A 20,305-nucleotide genomic window follows, 5' to 3' on the forward strand; every position below is an offset into this window, starting at 1 on the left:
AGGTTAAAGTCCATAGCAAATAACTTCTTATGCCAAAGCAAGTCAGTTAATCTTTCTGGGCCATAGTTTTTTCCTCTATCATATATTTTTAAGCATATGTATTTTTATATTGAGAAAAACATATATGAAGAAAATTACTTCAACTAATAAAGTGTGGAACATATTTTTATAAAAGAATTTGCAAGCATCCTTTTTGCTGAATTTAAATAGCTATTAGTTGCCAGCCTATTTAAACAACAACAACAAATCCTATAAAGTCTTCAGTAGTTGGTTGTTTTGTTTTTCTATTATTCAGGCACTTTTGCTTTTCCTATTTTCTGCCTTTTAATCATTTTATGTCTCATCCTTCTGGAAGGATAGGTGAGATAAAAGCATATGACCCATTTTATTAATCCCAGTAAAAATTGCTTGATTAGGGAAAATGGAAATTTTTTACCAGAGTCTGTATGGTTTATCATCATTATTTTTGACTCAGTTTTCTATTTCTGTCCATCGGCAACAGAGATAAGTAAGATTTGACAATAATTTGATAATGAGTTTGCAAATGAGGGATTTTTTTTGCTGATACAGTTGGTTTTATACCTTAGTTATTTAAAGAAATTGTTAAATTACACACAAATGTGTTTTAAAATGTGTATAAGGATACATAAAATTAGTATGAGGAGCAGGTTTAATTTGTATGACTGAAAATTGCATACATTCAGTGGTCCACATTGACCCAGGTATTGTAAAGCTACGATTTTTTTAAATAACTTTCTGAAATAAACCTTTTATAGCACACGCTCAAATTACAAACGTATGAGCATGGGAACAAAGAGAAGATCTTTGAGGGTTACTATTTTGTTAGTTAATGGCCTATATTTGTAATAGTGAAACTTGTACTCAGAATCTACACAGCTTGAAATTGCCTTCCTCAATTTTAAAATATGTCTACAAATGTCTTAAATATGCAAATTTAATACAAAACTCAGAATTTAGACTGCATAGTTAAAATTATACTTAATATGGAAGGGTGCATTAAATATACTTTCCCCATAGTGTCTCTTCTGTGATTGAAGGCTGCTTTTCTGTGTATTTTTTGAGTCTTGTACATACTGTTTTCTCTAATTACTTTGAATTTTTTTAATGAACTATGAAATAAAATATATTTAAACTGAGAAAATAAATAAGCCTTTTTAAATTTTAAAAACAATCCATTAGGTAACATAAACTTGACAAGGGAATTTAGAAAATTCACTTGGAAATATTAATCTAAAATATTAATGAATTTATAAACTTGAAATATTTTTCCAATTTTAAAGTATACAGTATTTTATTAATGCCATTGTTACAAAAACCCTTTTATTAAGGGCTTATTTGTACATTACTATACATGTGTTCAAAGGTATTTATGAATTATGGTGGCTTATAAAGTAAAACAGACACTGATGCAACTCCTATACAGATTACACATTAGTTTAATAAGAACATTAACTATTAAGGAATGGATTAAAAGGGATTTGTATTGTAAACAAATAAAGTATTGGTACTTTTTTTTTAATTAAAAATTAAGAGTGTATAGAGATCAGAGAGAAAATTTGGGGGAGTTTCATATCAAGTTCTAGACAAATAAATGAAAATACTGAGAAGGCAAGTTCAGTGAGTACTTGTGTAACCTCTCTGAGCCAGTTTGGTTGGAGAGAGAAGGTTTATGATATGCATAAAATAGAAGAAAGTAATAAACTTGCCCAAATACTTTACCATTTTATCCTTAGAGGAATTTTAAGAAAATCAAGTCTTTGATGACAGAAATATTTGGATCTGGCAGATACGATTTTTCTCTCCCTTGTGAGTGTAGTACTGGGTAAGCATAGACCAATACCCTTTATGTATCAGATACTAAAATTCAACAGTTATAACTATGTTATATAAAATGTTATAACAGCAACCACAGAACATTTGTTTTGCATCAATTTCAGTTCACTTTATGTCTTTCTCAGGCTTTGCTCTGGGCTCCTTGGTTAAATATGAGATTTTAGGTCTTTAATAGTCAGTTTGGGGCATGCCTCAATCCAGTGTTTTTTTTCTCTCTCTCTCTCTTTTTGAATCTGAGCTATATGGTCATATGTTTGGGAAATGCTCCTTTTAGAGATTTACTTTGAACTTTATTGCTAGTCCACAATGCATTATGCAGAACCCTTGGACCAGATATGTATTGAAATTCAGAAATCAGATTTTAGAAGGGTAATATGGTGTTGATGAAGTAATATCCCCAGTGGGGCTTGGATCGATTTCTAGGTTATCATGATGATATAACATTTTTAGGGACAGACAGGGGGACCATTTCCAGTTTTTCATCCCTAGCATTAGCACCCGTATCTGACACATTGTATAGAAATCTATTGAATAAGTAAGGGAACATAAATGTAAATGAAAATACATAACATGGTTCACCCAGATACAACTAAAAATTAAGCCCTTAATATATATATTTTTAATATCTTTAGTAAAGTGTACGTTTTTGAATAGGATTATACTATACATAACATTTTACAAGCTCTTTTTTTCCCCACATCACAGTATACCATGAACATCTTTGAATGTGTGATAAATCGATTTCTGCAACATCATTTTGAGTAAATATATAGAATTCATTGTATGTAATTTTTAATTCATTTAACTAGTCCCCTAAGTAAACATTTAGGTTGTTTTCATTTGTATAGTATAACACATTGTGCAGAGCAGGTAGAATTGGCTAAAATGAATTTGAAATTTTTTAAATGAGGAAAATTTTTATAAAGCCTGAAAAACAACAAAAGTGACAAAAAGCTTATGTTATTCTGTAGTTGTTCATTTTTAATCAGTTTGGTTTGGAGGGTTTCTTACCCCTCTCTACCTCCATTCATTATTTGCAAGCAAATCATTTTGTGATAGCTTCCTCTAAACCGACTAAAATGGATAAATGGTGATACTCTCTTATAGGTGAAGAATCTAAGGTTCAACAATGCTAACTAACTTTCTGAATTTAATAATTGTTATGTATGTGGTAAAGACAGAAAGCGCAGTAACAGGTCAAGTAGAGGAAAACTGCACTGTAGAAATCTTGGAAGATTTCATAGAGGACAAAGGACATTGAAGAATTATGGTGATTGGTAACTGTAAAATGAATAATAATGTGCAAAAGTATAGAGATATAGCTAAGCCAGGTGTCACTGAAAAAATTAGCACAATTAGGAGAAGACTTTCATGGAAAAACTGAGGTTCTAGAAGCTGTTTGACTGATGGTAATGTGCCATTTTTGAGTGATATCTTTTTAGGCATGCCATGCTAATTTAAATAATTGAATTAGGAGTCCAGTTTATGGAAAGAAGCCTAAAATAAGACATGTGCAAAAAACAGTGAGTTGCCTTATAGGAAATGACTGAAAAAGGATATAATGTACAGTATTTGAATATAGCCAGGCCCGTGTTTGTAAAAAGTTGTATAGTTATGTATTGGTAGTACTGTAGAAACTAACGATGTTTGTCTTTATGGGAGAGTTGTAGAGTCCAACTCGATATGTGAAAATATAAGAAAGAGAAGGGATCCACGACACTCCATTTCTTTTTTTGTTTTACCACTTCTGCTCACCCTCCCCCCAAAAATCACTTATAATGCTCACTAATATATAGTACTACATTTACTCTTAAGACTCCATAAAGTGGATGCTATTATTATTCCCAATTATAAACATTTTATAGATTAAAAAAACTGAAGCACACTGCAGCATTATGAATGTGGTTAATCCCCCTGAATTGTTTGCTTGGGAGTGGTTGAGATGGAAAAGTTTATATCATGTATATATTATTTGTGTATATGTATAATACACACACATATATATGTTCCCACAAATAAGAAAAGAAAAGCAGCTAAAGAGATAATGATATTAAATACAATGTATGATCCTGGATAGAATCTATCAAGGGAAGAGAAAAGGCTCAAATGGACATTACTCGGATGTATGAAAAAAATGAAATATGGACTGTAAGCTTTATATTAATGTTAAATTCCTCAAACTTGCTAACCATACCTAAAGTGGCTACATAAGTGAGTATCCCTGTTCTTAGGAAAGGTACATGGCAGAATTAAGTATTTAAGGTGCAGTAGATATGCCCTACACTCAAATGTTCAGGAAATATATTGATAAATAGATATAAAGATGGATGGATGGTCGGATGGATTAGATAGATAGATCGATAATGGCAAAGGTGGCAAAATGTTAATTGGTGGATATGAGTATCTGGAGAGACACGGATAAGGGTGGAATTCTCTAAATGGAGTTTGTATTGTTCTTGTAACTTTACTGTAAGTTTGAAAATATTTTAAAATAAGAAGTTTTATGTTAGGGTTCTATAGAGAAACAGAACCAACAGGAGAGATCTGTAAATATGAGATTTATAAACATGTCTTACATAACCATGGGAATGGAAGAGTCCAAAATCTGCAGGGCAGACTGTGAAGCTGGTGACTCCACAGAAGGGTCTGAATGAACTCCACAGGAGAGACTCACTGGCTGAAGAAGCAGTGGAAAAGTCTTTCTTCTTCCTCAAAAGCCTTCATCTGATTGGATTATTACAGTGGTGGGAGACACACCTTAGTTGATCATTATAATATATAATCAGCCACAGGTATAATCAGCTGACTATGATTTAATACACTCTAGCCTTCCAGTTTATCAGCCAGCCACAAAATATTGTTGTAGCAATGGTTAGGCCAGTACTTCCCTGACTAGGCACTGGGTATAATCACTTGACCAAGTTGACACGAGAACCTAACCATCACAGTCCGTCCCTTATCAACTTGGCAGTATACACATCGTCTTGAAACACGGTTTCCAAATAGAACACAATAACAGACATATGTTTTGCCTAATAGTACTCAACTGTCCTGCATATGACCAGAAATGTGCTACATCATTCCGGAATAGGATGTCCTTAGGTAACTTTCACTCTTAGACTCCATATCCTATGACTTAAATACTATAGCATGAACAGTGTAATTTATGTCATATGATAAGAGGAAAACACGGTATTTGCTTATGTACGAATGCAAACATACTTAAAACAAAGAAGAAATATTAGTAGAATCACAGTCCTTGTTTCTTTAACTGGTTGCGTGGTTGTAGTTAATATCTTTTACTATGTTCTTCTACTGCCCATTCCGTGTTCCCTTTACTCTTAGCAAGTACTTCAGCTGGCCATGGTTCTTCCTAAATGGGGTTGACCCAAACCTTCATTCTTGAAGTTTCTGGGCCATTGGTAGTCCTGCCTGGATTGGGGTTTTCATTTACTTTAAGCACAGGGCATGGTAGTACTAAGAGATGCCCTAGGGGATTGCCTATATTCCAGGAAAACTGTTCTTTACCTCCATTGTGTAGTTGCAATCCTATTTCCCCTTGATAGTCAGGATCAATCACCCCAGACAGAACAGTAATCCCGTTTTGTGCCTGTTGATTCGGTGGCATGAGAAGCCCAAAGTGACCAGGTGGCAGTCTTAACTTCCAGTTCAGTGGAGTCGTTGTTGTGGTAGGAGTACTCCTTCTTTTGGAACTAAGACCTGTAGACCAGCAGAGCTTAAGTTTTCAGGGACAGGAAGCAAAAATTTTCCTAGTGGATTACTAGGACTGATAGTGAATCCTGATTCAGAGCATACACAGCTTTCTGGAGAATATTGCCCCAGCCCTGCAAATTATTACCACCTAGTTGGCACCATAATTGGGTCTTCAAAAGGCCATTCCACAGTTCTATCAACTCAGCTGCCTCTGGATGATGGGGAACATGGTAAGACCAGGAAATTCCATGTGTACATGCCCATTCTTGCACTTCATTTGCTATGAAATGTTTTCCTTGATCATAAGCAGTCTCAAGAGAGATTCAGAAGTAGCAGAATTTGACGACTGATTCAGTACTCTGAGTTAATGGTAAAGAACAAATGGATATTCAAGAGCTACTATGAATTATGTGATAGGAAAATTCTGAAGAATTTTCTGGCATGATGAGGAACTTGCTTATAGACAAGGAGAAAGAGGGGAAATGAGTTGTTTTCATAAGGTCTGCACTCTTTAAAAGATAGATCATTCCAGAAATCTCTATAGAACATAAATGTTTTGCTTAAGGTGTGCATATTTAGTAAATAAGTGTCAAATTTAGAATCTAGTTCTGTGACTTCATATCCTTGGCACTCTTCCAGATTTACTCTTTAATACAAATGCCCTTGGGTTTTTACTTTTAGCAGTCATTAATGTCAGTTGTTAAGATTCCTGAAACAAAAACACTGAGAGAAATGAATGTTAGGATAATTTTAAAACATGGGAAAACAATGAAATCAAGATCTCTGAATAGACCAAGAAGTTGAAGAGTGAAGACAGGGAAATCAGGTAAAGGAGAGGGGTGAAGATGAGGAACAAGAGACTGAGGAAAGGGGAGTCAGAATGGAGATGTCAGTCACCTTCATTTCCCTAGTAAGAGTTGTATTTCCAAATGACTTTTATTGGGACATATGAAAAAAAAACAGGAATATAGACTGTAAGTTTTATATCAGTGTTAAATTTCTTGAACTTGATAGTTATATTTGAGGTAGTTACAAAAGTGAATAATCTTGTTTTCAGGAAATGTATGTGATAGTGTTAAGTATTTCAGGAGTATGATGACTAGAATTTGTGCCTCAGTTGGTATAAAATAAATTTTTAGATGTACTTTTTCCTCTCAAATTGGGCTTCCTTTTTCCTTAGAAGCTGTTCCATGCAGTGTTTTAGAAAGCTTCCTTAGGTTGTACCTGTAAACATTAGCAACCAGGCCTTTTTAAGGACATACATATGTCCCATGTATGTGACATATTGGTTCTCTCTTACATGTCTTTAAGTTCAAGGATCGTGTTGAAATTCTGAGAATATTATAAACTGACTTCTGATTTCAACACAATTATAAGCCTAATTATTTTATAGCACCTGGTAACTTAGGGGAATGGGGGTTTAAAAGTTCAGTATAATCAAGAGCATGGCTGAGGAATGGAAGCCCACTAGGGGGCAGTATGTAATTTGCCTAGTATGTATGTATATATATATGCACACCTTTTCCTGGAGCAAAAACAAACTACCAGGCAATTGTTTTGATGGTTTTGTGTATCCCACACTTCATTTTTTTAAAAAAACTTTTTATCTTGAAATACTTCCAAACTTACAGAAGAGTTGCAAAAAATAATACAAACCTCATACAGAAAATTCCAACATACCCTCAACTCCAGATACCCAGATTCACTAATGTTAACATTTTGCCAACTTTGCCCTTCCCTCCTTCCTTGCCCCCTTCCTTACTTCTATCTTCCTCCCTCCCTCCCTCCCACCCACCACCTCTTTTCTGAACATTTAAAATGAGTAGGTTGCACATCTCCTACTCCTTGAATACATAGTATTCCCATGTACATTTCCTGTGAACAAGGATATTCACTTAAGTAATCACCATAAATGCAGTTATCAAGTTCAAGGAATTAACATTAATATAAAGCTTATATTATACATTCCATTTTTGCTTATGTCCCAATTAGTATCCTTTTGAGCCTTTTCTCCATACTTAGATCCCATCCAGGTTCATGTATTGTATTTAATTAACATTATATTCTTTATTACTCTTTTTTTTATTATTGTGGAAATATATATAACATAACTCATCTCATCCCAACCCCTCCCAGGCATATCATTCAGTGGGATTAATCACATTCACAATGTTGCAGTACCCTGACCACTTTCCATTACTTTTACTTTCCCTTCACCCCAAACAGAAACCCTATACTTATTTTGCAATTAACCTCCCTCCCCATTACCCCCACTCTCTACCCCAAGTAACCTGTGCTCTACTTTCCGTCTGTCTGAGTTTGCATATTCGATTTTTGTGTGTGTGTGTGGTTACTATTGGGCTTAAATTTAGCATCCTAAATCAATAACAATGCCTTTTGCTGTGATACCAACTTAACAACTTCAGTAGCATACATTAACTATGTTCCTGTATCCCTCCATTCTCCACCTTTATGTAGTTCTTGTCACAAATTACATATTTATACATTGAGTTCCAAATCATTGACTTTTCATTACATTTTATGCATTTATCTTTAAATCCTATAGAAAGTAAAAAATGACTTCCAAATAAAAAAATACAATAGTAATGGTTTTTATATTTACTCATGTCATTATCTTTCCCAGAGATTTTTATTTCTTCATGTGGCTTCGGTCAGTTGTCTAATATCCTTTCCTTTCAACCTGCAGAATTCCTTTTAACATTTCTTGGGCTGATTTAGTAGTGATGAAGACCCTCAACTTTTTTTTTCATCTGGGAATGGTTTACTCCCTCCCTCATTTTTGAAAGACAGTTTTGCCAGATACAGAATTCTTGGTTGGCAATTTTTTGCTTTCAGCACTTTAAGTATGTCCTCCCCCCGCCTTCTTGCTTCCATGGTTTCTCATGAGAAATCAGTACTTAATCTTATTGAGGCTCCCATGTATGTGACATATTGGTTCTCTCTTGCAGCTTTCAGAATTCTCTTTCTCCACAGGTTTCTCGGCTCCAGTCCGTCGTCTTCATTCTTTCCTCTTTCTATTCCTCAGAGTGGGTGATTTCAGTTGTCTTCTCTTTAGGTTCACTGATTCTTTGTTCTCCCAGCTCCAGTCTGCTGTTGAACCTCTCTAGGGAGTTTTTAAATTTCTGTCACTGTGGTCTTCAGTTATGTTTGGCTCCTTTTCATAATTTCTGTTTCTACAAATATTCTTTTTGCTCATATGTCATTTTTCTAACTTCCTATGGTTTTTTCCCCATGTTATTCTTTAACTATCTGAGCAAATTTCAAAACATTTTTTTAAGTCTTTATCTGGAATGTCCCAGATCTGATCCTCCTTATTGATGGATTCTAATGCTTTAATCTTCTCTTTTGCCTGAGCCATCACTTCCTATTTCTTTGTATGTTTTATCTTTTGTTGAAGTCTGTGCATTTTGCTATTTTAGTGGGTTATTACTGGAATTTTGACTCTGAGGTGTCTGTTTCTTAACCTTGTATCCACCTAGTATTATAACAGAACTTTCCTGGAATGACAGGAGCCAACAACAACAACAAAAAAAAGTGAAAAAGAAAACACCTTTCCCAGTCTTTGAAGATTGACCTGTGCTCTGCCTCTGATCCCTATGTTTCAGTTTCCTAGGCTGCTTAAGGCAGATGTCATGAAATATGTTGGCTTAAATATTGGAAATTTATTAGCTTACAGTTTGAGGTTGAGAAAATGTCCAAATCAAGCCATTATCAAAGTGATACTTTCTTCCTAAAGACCAGCTACTGTGATCCTTGGCTCCTCTGCCACATGACAAAGCACATGGTGGCATCTGCTGTTCTCTCTCTTCTCTTCTGAGTTTTGTTGCTTTTAGCTTCTTGATTCTATGGCGCTCTCTCTCTGTATATTCATTCCATTTATCAAAGACTCCTGTAATAGGATTAAGTCCCATACTGAATGCAGTAGATAACACTTTAACTGAAGTAGCCTCTTAAAAGATCCTACTTATGGTGGGTTACACACACACAGTAATGGATTATATTTAAGAATGTATTTGGGGGCAGGGGTACACATAACTTCAGATCACCATACCATATAATGAGCTTGGAGGATAGCTCCAGGCTAAAGCCTAAATTAGGCCTTCTTGATTCTCTTCATGCATGCCTCTTGTCCTGGGCATGCACATGTGGCCATAGGTGTCCCCACCTTTTCTCATATACAGACTCCCCCAGTTCCCCAAAAAATAGTTTCCTCAGTGTCCCAGGTACTGTACTATATGTCCTATAGCCAGCAATCCCTTATCTCGGGCAGTATGACTCGGCTGCGCTCCACTGGTGAACAGCCTTCTATATGCAGGACAAGTTCTGGGTGAGTGAGCGCCTCAGGCCACCCAGCAGATTGGGTCAAGCACACATTGCTCCCGATATATGCACAAGGGTTACTCTGTTCTCTTCCAAACCAGAACCCTGGAACCCACACTGGGACCACAAGCCAGCTCCTCTCTGAACTGGTGAGAAGATAGGAAAGAGGCCAGCCAGGGTGCTGGGAGAGCCTATTGCTTTATGTGGCCTTTTTCTTGAGTCAGTGTTCACCCTGTTACCTCAATCCTTTAGTTATTTTCTGCAGTTTGTAGAAAGATGTTTCTGCCAGTTCTTGCTATAGTTGTTCAGAGCTTCTGTAGGGGGATAGATCCTGAAACATATCACTCCACCATCTTGAATTTGGGTGGGGCCCCTTGGTCCATTTTTAAGGTAATATTTAATAAATAATAAGAGCTTATATTTACTGAACAATACAGGAAAATGTGTACTCAAGTTGCTTTTTTGAGAATATAGACTAAAAGAATTAAATATGTTGAATATGCAAATCTAGTAACCTTAATCAAAAGGGATTTTTAGAAATCAATCAGAAGTGATTATACAGTTATAGAAGTTTGAAATAATGCATTGTTTTGCCATAAAAAGAACAAATCTTTGAAATAAAATGAATCTAGGCTCAAATTTATGCTTTTATTGTGCATTAGCTACAGATCCCCCATCAATTTATTTATCTGTTTTAGCTTTTTCCCTTATCTGCACAAGATGTAGATAATACCTACCTTGCTCTATTGTTATAAAGTTTCATTGCAGTAGCAAATGCTTAGTACCTAACATGGAGCCTGGCATATGGTAGGAATCAATACATGTTAACTATGATTTCTGAGAGCTAGCTAGAATTACATAATAAAGAAGAGATTGAACTTTGGTATTAGAATCCCTGACTATGGTGCTTGCTTACTGCGTGATACTTGAGAAAGTTAATTAATCTTTCTGATTTTCAATTTGCCCACATTAAAATCATGGTGTTACCTACCTTGGAAGGTTATTTTGAGAATTAAATGAAATAATTTCTATAAATCACCTTACTATATGTCTGACACATAGTGATCTTCAGTAACTTAGTTTTCTTGCTATACCACTATTTGGTCATATTGTGAAACTCTGGTAAATTATTTAAAGTAACTGTCAGTGTTTCCCTCTTTATAAAATGGGCCCAACCCATAGAATTGCAGAACAATTACTTGCCTTGCTTTTCCTACCCTCAGACTGGTTAGAATTTCAGATTAAAAGTAAGATTCTAATATTAAGAATCCAGAACCTACAGCATGCCAAGTTTTGTAAATACAAACTTAGTAATGATTTCTGTTCTCAATAATTCACAGTCTAATTAAGGAAGACAAATATATAAACAGATCATTACAATATTGTATGGAATTTGTTACTTTAATTGTAGTGTACAAAAGAGAGTTGTAGCATGAAGAATCTTATGAGCAAGAAGAACAGATGTGAAGAAATAAGTTAATAAAAATAATTTGAAAAATAAAAATAAATATTTTCTGTTTAGACTGTCACCAGAACTTTAGCAAATGCAGATAATGACCTCACATTTATTGAGTATTTACCATGTATCTGGCAGTATTCTAAGCTCATTAAATACTTCAACTCATTTCGTTTTCACAAAGTAGGTAAAAGTATTTCTGTTTTACAGATGAATTAACTGCACAGAGATCTAAAGCAATTTGTTCATGTTCTCACAGCTAGTAGCTAGTGTTCAAATCCAGGTAGTCTAGTTCCAAAACTCAAGTTTATAGCCACTATGCTGTACTACCTCCAGTTACTTTTATAATGTGTATGTATTATAATGATATGGTGAGATGAAATACAGTTTCCATCTCAGCTTTTTAAGCCGTTCAAGTAGAGTGGCTGCTAGAGTTGAGAATTTTGTACCTCATTTTAGTGCCTATGGGACAAAAACAGGAAATTCATGGAAATATCAAGAATGAACTAAGTTGTGCTTATGACTGAATACAAAAATGATTATTTTTTCTTTCTTTTTTAGCTAATTAGAATAGTGCTAGGAGAGAGGGATTGAGAAAGGTTTCAATTCCTTCAAATTACTATTTTTATATTCTGCTGATTTTTGATGCAGACTCAGGAGCAATATAAGAAAGCAGGTTCTTCAAGTAAGGGCACCTTCCTAGACTTAGGCCAACAAGACCATTACATCTTCTCCCAGGAACTTTAAGAAATGATAAAGAGTCAGCAAACTGGTAATCACATTCATGAGTCCCCATGGGAGTTACCTATGGCACCAGTTTAGAAATCAGTTACTAGTTGTATTATAGAAGTATGAAGAATTTAATCATTTTTCTCTGAGTATTGTTTAAGTAACCACCTACTTACCTATTTTTGTAGGAATTTAGTTTTCTGTTTTAGGTATTGTATAAGCATAGAAGCAAATGAGAAAAGTAATGTGTGTTGGGTTATTTCGAGTTAATTAAAGGCAAATGTCAATGACAGGATCATATTTATTAAAACAAGGCAGTAAAATTCATTTTAACCTCAGCAACTGAAAATTTGCAGTAGCTTAAGCGCAGTATTTGTGCATTTTATTGTCAAAAGTTAACAATTATCCAAATCATAGTTTTGTTTTGCTTTGGCATGGACAGGCTCTGGGACTCAAACTCAGGTCTCCAGCATGGCAGGTGAGAATTCTGCCACTGAGCCACCATTGCACCACCCCCCAAATCATAGTTTTTATCTCATAAGATTAAAAAGGAAAAAGAAGATAGTATAATGATACTATAAAGTGGAATTGTGTCCAAGAGTTGAATAAAATACTCCAATCAAATTGACTGATTTTATACAAAAATATCATATCTATATAAGAAAAGGCTTAGAAGGGAATAGTAGGAACTATGTACAGCAAAATTACTTTATATGCTTATTCACTTTCCATTTAAAAAAGTAGGTCTCCATTTTATAATTCCTTTTCTCCATAAATTATACAGTGCCTTATATCTAGTGCTTGTTAAATAATTATTGGTTAATTGATTTTCCTAATTATAATTGGATAAAACATTAATTTTTAATTTTAACATGTTCCTTACTAAAAATAGATGTGCATGTATTTATCTTTTTGACAGATTAAATACAAAGAGTAGGTATACCTTATTCCATGCTATGAATTGGGTTTCTTGAAGAATGTGAGATTTATTTTTCCCAGTGATTTCTAATTGTACGAATGACTACGTGCACTTTAAAGGGAAGTGTTTACCTTCTTTTAAAAACTTTGGATTTTGAATACTGCCAAAAGCAGCCCATTAGGTGAGTGCAAAGTTAAAGGGATACAGAAACTTTGTTTCCTAAACTACTAAGGGTATTGTCACATTAAATTGGCTAGAGACCGTAGCCTTCACATTCTGCTTCTAACCAAGTTCCTGACTGCAGGAGTCATTGTTAAAGGTAAGGTTTTTTCCCTTTATAGTCTCATTTTAAGTTGTGAATGTCAATTTTAACCAAGCAGTAGTAATGTGACATTTTTTGCCAGATTTTACTGCAGTAAATTTTGATATTGTGCAACACATTGGCGATTGTAATAATTTGATTCTTACATAAAGAACATGATTTGTTAATATGTCTGTTCAGGTAGTTGTGGTTTAATGTTTGCTTTTACTAGGGCTTGTTTCGATTCATCATTTTTATTTGACTCACTAGCAGCCATCTGTTAGTTATAATTTAACTTTCAAGGCCCTATGTTATTTGATTTTTGCTAATGAAGTGTTATAAACAGCATTATGAAGCTTTTCTCTTTTAATCTTGAAAGGAAAAAAATCCATATCTAAAAAAGCAATCACAAAGAAGAGGAAAACTGTCATAAAGTCACCTACTGTACCAGAATTTCAGGTAAATGTTTCAACTTTGTCTCAAGTTGTTTTCGTTTAATTTTGTTGTTGTTGTTTCCATGTTTCTGTCTTTCCTTGAGAGAGTGGTTGAGTTCCAAGAAATTCTAGCAAACATACTTTTAATGAAATGTTTCCAACTGTGACTTTCTCCCCCTGCAAGCATAATGCATAGCCAAGATTAAATCAGCTTGTATTTCACAATTTTTTCCTGTTTTTATCTCTTGATAGGCAGAAATCTGTGCTTTTAAAATGTTAACCTATACTAAGTTTTATAGAAGTTATTTAGTGAAAATATATATAAGCACATTTGTAAATGAAAGTCTTCCAAGAAAAAAATCATAATTTGTACATGGTAGTATTGCTTAGATAATTCATTTTCATTTACTTGTGTATTATAGAAATGATAGGCTTGTTAACTTGAAAAACATTTTTAACTCTTTTAACTCTCAGCTATATATATGAACTTCAGACAATATTAAGTAAAAGTTCATTGAAATAGGCTTAAACATTTCTGGAAAATATAATTATATGCACTGCCATGTGATTATGTAAGGAGATCTCTGAGAATAAGCAGATAATCACACGCTTATTAAATTATGCTTTTTTCCCCTTTATTTTATGAATGTGCATTTTCTTTAACAAATGACACTTTCTTTAGAAATTTCTTTGTATTAGTGTATCCAGTCCATTTTACATTAAATACTTCTCTAAAAGTTTTATAAGCTGATACTTAACTACCAAAAGGTAAAAGTGATGTTAAAATGAATTTCTTTTATTCTTCTCAAATCAATTAAAAAAGAAAATATAAGGGTAGCAACATGAAAATATTGATAATATATAATGTGAGTTTAATAGTTACTTATATCCAGACATATGTAAACATCTATTTTCAGTAAAAATCCTGTTTTTGGAAGTCTTTTTATGGAAGTTACTAATTAGAAAAAGTTTGATATTTTTCAATCAACAGAAGGGAAATAGACATGTTTTTCTTAGTATTTTAGAATATTTTAAAATGATATTTTTTGAATTAATTGCAAACATATCTTTATACAAAATCCTTTTATATAAAGTGTCCTTGGTTCCAACGTATTCAACAAAAAAAGATGACTTTATTGTTTACTTAGAGACCTTTCTCCCATTGCTTATAAGTATTATTTAATGTCATAATAGTATATCATCAGACTAGCCTTTGCTGTTTCTCCCACTTATTTTTTTTATCCTGAAACCCTCAAAGTTTAGTCCTGGGAATATAGATCTCAGGACAGATCTGCCCTGCGGTTGGTATTTTATCCATTGTTAACTTTGTGGATGGATTTTTACAAGAAATCAGTGGCATAGACAGTGTTTTTAAAGTTGTAGGTGGTGATCCATTAATGGGGCAGAAATCAGAAATCAGTTGAGTGTATTGCATGACCAGCATTTATGTTTTTTTAAACTAGCGTAGAAAAGAAGCTTTCAGTGTTTCACATAGAGTAATGGTAAATATTGTTTCGTGAAACTTTGGTTTCAGTTGTGTGTGTGTTACGTGGGTGTGTACTAGCTTGCAATGTAAACTGTATTTTTGACTCTGGGTCATGGGCAGAAAAATTCTAAAAACAATGTCTGAAGTGATGCTTTTAGTCACTTTTTGACCATTTGCATACCCCTCTCAGAAACATAAGGTCATAAGTACATGCTTTACCAGATGGAACTTTTTTAAAGTAAATGAAGTCCCCTTCCTGTTTCTTAAGGTCCTAGGGTATGTGTGTGTGTTTCTATTTTTCTGTCTCTGTCTGGCCAGGGGTGGGGGACAGACTCAGGAACTCAGTGGTTCTTATACATAGTTTACTGTGTGAATACCATGGTATTGCTCATAAAGAAAATTAACAAGAAAGTAGAACATTTTGCTTCAAATAAGCATAGTTATAGAATAGAATCTAATAATATTGGTCACTTATTAACTTTGTTGTTAAATTCAAAACTTTTGCCTCTACAATAATTTTATGTAGAGTTTGTTTTTAATTATTTGGAAGTTCTTCATATGTAAGAAGACTATTATATAATAAAGTGAATGTTTCCTTCCCAGAAGCTTTAGTATTATAAAGACATCTCATTCTGCAAATTATTCATTTTATCCAAGTTGCTTTAAATGTCACATTTCTAGTATTAGACATAAAAACAACTTTATAGAAACATATAGCTAGATTTACTTCATATTATCTATTCTAAAATATCTTATTGTTGAAGATACTGAAACTGGCTCAATCCTTTTGCAAAACCTGACCCATTTGCCAAAGTGCTGGTTTTTAAATTGACAGTAAAACGTTTAGGTAGAGAAGAACTTGTTGAGGGATTAAATTGTCAGGTTAATTTGTTTTCAGGTACTAATGAATTAGAAAACAATGAATCTTCTTTTGACCTAGAAATATAACTAGTCTGTCTGGTTCAGGAAGAATCACTTAACTATACACCTAATACATTTAAGAAAATAATAATTACACCTCTATTTAGAGTTTATGCTGTGGACATTCATGTGATGGGTTGGATTCATTTTTTGTTGAATACTGTAAAGAAACTAACCATATCTGTATCACTTTTTCCTAAGAGTTATATTAGTTGTTCTCATACTTTAAACGGTATAAACTTCTTGAAAATGAAGATTCCAGGGTTTTTTCCCCTAAAGACTGCAGTTCCGTAGATCTGGGTATGTACTGGTAATCTGCATGGTAGCAAACTACATGGATTCTGGAAACAGGCTATTTGGATTCAATTGTCAGCTCTACCACTCAAGAATTCTGTAACCTTGGATAAGTTACATAACCTCTCCGTGCTTCCCATTACTCATCTGTACAATGGTAATAGTACTTACCTCATAAGGTTGTTGTGAGGATTAGCTGATAAAGCTTACTGTTTTAACTATTCTTGTTATTAATTTTTTCAAATAAGCCTGCCAGATGTTTCTGATGAAAGTCTTCATAGAACCTCATTTGAACAAATACTGGATTATGAATAGGAAAATCATTTAAAAATTGGCTACAAAGCATCTGTTATTAACCGTCACCACTTTTTCCTGCTACTTAAAACCTTGAAATAAATCTTGGATTTAGCCTTTTGAAAGTGGCATACTATTAAGCCTACAAGAATTTGAAAACTGAAAATCCAAAATCAAGTAATATTTGCATTGTTATATTTAATCAAGTGAAAATTTATGTTTAACCCTCATTTAGTATTATGGTGGATTATAGTGCTAGCATATGCTCAGGACAGATTGTCAGATTTTTTAGCCAGCAATAGTTGCAAAAAATTTAGTAAGTATTTTTTAGTTTTTAGCATTTGCGTGATTTAAGCTTTTATATCATATCTGAATTACTTATGGCTTTGTTTTAGTGACTAAATTACTTTTTATTTTTCTTTATCACTTTTGTAATATAAGAAAGGTAGACTATTGAGTGAAAATGAATGTCAATTTTCTTAATGAAATTAATTTTTCCATGAAGTCTTTTATTCTAATTTGTTTAATATTTAAAAGAAAATTACTGTTACATTAAATCTCCTTTTGTACATAATTACAATGTTTTTAAACTTCGTGTGTCAGGTCTCGGTAAAGTGAGTTTTTAAAATAATTTAGAAGTCTTAGCTATCATGATTCTGCTTTACTTCGGCATTCCAAATTTTTCATTCAATACATACTTGCTCCTCTTCCAGATTATGCTAAAGGCCACTTTGCAGATGAAACCCAGAATCCAGCTGCTGACTAAGACCTATGTAGTAGAATTGTTTTCAGACAGAAGCATAAATTCACTGATCTTTAACATACCTTGGAAAAAATACATTTCTCTTTTTAACCAATGGGAAAACAGAGGAATAAGAAATAAAGTGCTACTTTCAATGTAATAAGTGGAACAAAATTAAAATAAGGTTTCTTAACTACTTCACTGTGCAAAGAACCTTTTGATCATGTCACTATTTTGATAAATAATATGTATTCTCAACCTCGCTTTTTAACTTTTAGCACCATAGATTTTTACTTCTTGAAATTCTTTCAGTTTTTTAAATACAGTGTTTTGAGAGAAACATCTATTTTAATGATATGGTAGTAAAAAATGTTTCATTAATTTGTTAATCATGTCACAGTAATGTCCTTAACTGTAAGTTTTGAAGTAGTCAGCACTGCTGGTATAATAATTATGAGAAGGAATTTTCCTGTTCTCATAGTTTTAACAAATGTTTAATGATTTTTTAGTTAAAACAATATAAAATTTGAATTTATATCATGTGTTAGGGATCTCTTTACTAGAGTGGTAGTGAATGTGATCCATCTTGTTTGGACCTATTAGTTTTTACAGTTCTACTTTGTTTTCTTTTTGCTTTGCTTTTATTTTTTCTTTAATTTGCTATATTGTATATATGTTTCTAGACTGACTTAAATCCTTTTTGGAACAAGGTAGCATACAAATAAAATAAATGTTTCTCAAACCTATTGAGTTTATACCCAAAAAGCATGATTTCTATCTTGAAGTAGTGATAAAATAAGGAATGACTTACTATGTAGTTTTTCTAAAATGTAGTCAGAAAGTTCTTTTGGTCTCCACAGGGCCTTCCTTCCCCCACCACATAACACAGTTCTTAAGCTGAAGGGAAGACCTTTTAATGTTTATCATTTGATAAAAATGAAAGCTTAGTTATAAATTTACTCCGAAAACTATAATACCTGTTAATAGTAGTAGTTGTTGAATTTTTTGATTGTTTTATTTTGATTAGGAAGACCCCTTTAAGTATAGTGGAAATGTAGTGGAAAGAGTACTCCTAGGAATAGAGGTCCTAGGTTCTAGGGTTTCCTCCAGCAATGTGTCATCTGAGGTTACTTCTGCTATTTTTAATTGGCTTGTCTGTGAATTGGAGAATCACCTTTCTAGCCGAGGCAGAGGTTTGGACTGAATTGCATTTTTTGGTCCCTTTCAGCAATAAGATCCATGCTTTTGAGGCTATGCCATAGGTTGCAGCAAGTGAGAGGTTAGCTTGAGAAAAAAGGTAACAACCTTATAGAGGTTCTTGCTGGGTGGCAAAACTCTTCTTATAACGTCTGCAGTATGACTGAAAACCTCTCATAAGTATTGGCTGATGTGACTTACTATAATCCAAGTTGTCATGAATATTTCCTTTTTTACCCTTGGAGGCCCTGTGCCTCAGAAATATTTTTCAAATTCAAGGTAGTGAGAATGGAGTTTTAATAAAGTGTTTTGCTTTGTTCATCTGTTCTCCTTATTAGGGTGAACTTTATTAGGTTGATTGTGTCTTTGAAAGTGCTATTTGAAATTGAGTTGGATTTTAAAGTCCACATATATGGTCTTACTTTGTAAAATAGAATAAGAGGATGTATGTGACCAACAGAGTTGCCATAAATCAAATTATTTTTCTTTTGATACCAGTAATAAGTTAGAATTATGTTCCACTAAAAGAATGTTCTAATAGCTTGACACTCTTATATTATTACATATGCTAGGTATATCTTAGGTATATGCCATTAAAAAAAAAGTGTTACATTGTTATATAGCTATTACATTATTTTAGTGTAATTTCAAGGTAAATATTATTGATGAAAATGTATTAACCCTTGAATTTATATTTAAGAGTCATTTTTTAAAACTTTTTTTGTATAATACAACATACACAGAATAGGGAAAGAAAAAAAGCAGTGGTTTTCAGAGCACTGTTCAACAAGTAGTTACAGGACAGGTCCCAGAGTTTGTCATGGGCTACCACACCATCATCTCAGATTTTTTTTTTTAATTTACTGCTTTTCTGTGTAAATGTTATTTTTTCACACACACACAAAAAGAAATAAAAAGTCGATTGTGATCATAAAAAATATATATTCCTTCTAGCCTCCAAATGTTCTAGAGCAGTTAGAAGGACAACAAAAATTTGAGTCATATTTATTTTAAGCAACAATTGTTTTATCATTGTGCATTTAATTAAATAGGCCACCCCTGTTTGGAAGTTAATCTCTTTTAATTTTCGTACTCATTAGCTCCATAGTACCAGACTGTTTCAGTAACCACACTGATTTGTATTGTAATTCATAATAATTTATTACCTTACTACTCAAAAATGTTATGTGCACACCAAACCTGGGAACTTACTAGAAATTTAGAAGCTAAGGCCCACCTCAGACCTACTAACTTAAAAGCTACGTTTTAACAAGATCCCAAGGTGATTTTTATGCACATTGAATTTGAGAAGCACTAATTTAGTATAACTTACTAACTAGGTGTTATTTTATATAGATTCTTCTTAAGCTATGGGAATTGTTCATGGTTTGACCTCAGAAGTATGTTATCTAGTTCTTCCAAGTAAAATATTAATTATTTGTTGATCTCATGATTAATTGGTAATTAAAAGATCTTAAAAGGCTTTTGTGTGTGTGTGTGTGTGTAAGTGTTTTTGTTGTTTCTTTTTAGTTTCTACAGACTACATGTAAAATGTAACCTGAATTCCCTGTAGTGAGACAACTAAGAATGCAAATGAAAATTCCTCTGAACTTTGCTGTGTGT

General features: G+C 33.3%; 1 protein-coding gene across 8 annotated transcripts in view; it reads left to right on the forward strand.

The window, feature by feature from the left end:
* The window catches only part of BRD10 (bromodomain containing 10), a 116,629-nt gene that overhangs the window by 70,691 nt on the left and 25,633 nt on the right, over nt 1-20,305 (forward strand). For all 8 annotated transcript variants that reach the window (XM_077148234.1, XM_077148236.1, XM_077148235.1 and 5 more), the window contains one exon: nt 13,694-13,773. In XM_077148234.1, the coding sequence (XP_077004349.1) occupies nt 13,694-13,773 (80 nt within the window). The remainder of the gene's footprint in view (nt 1-13,693; nt 13,774-20,305) is intronic.

This window comes from Tamandua tetradactyla, chromosome 2, assembly GCF_023851605.1.
Source record: "Tamandua tetradactyla isolate mTamTet1 chromosome 2, mTamTet1.pri, whole genome shotgun sequence".
Taxonomy (NCBI): Eukaryota; Metazoa; Chordata; class Mammalia; order Pilosa; family Myrmecophagidae; genus Tamandua; species Tamandua tetradactyla.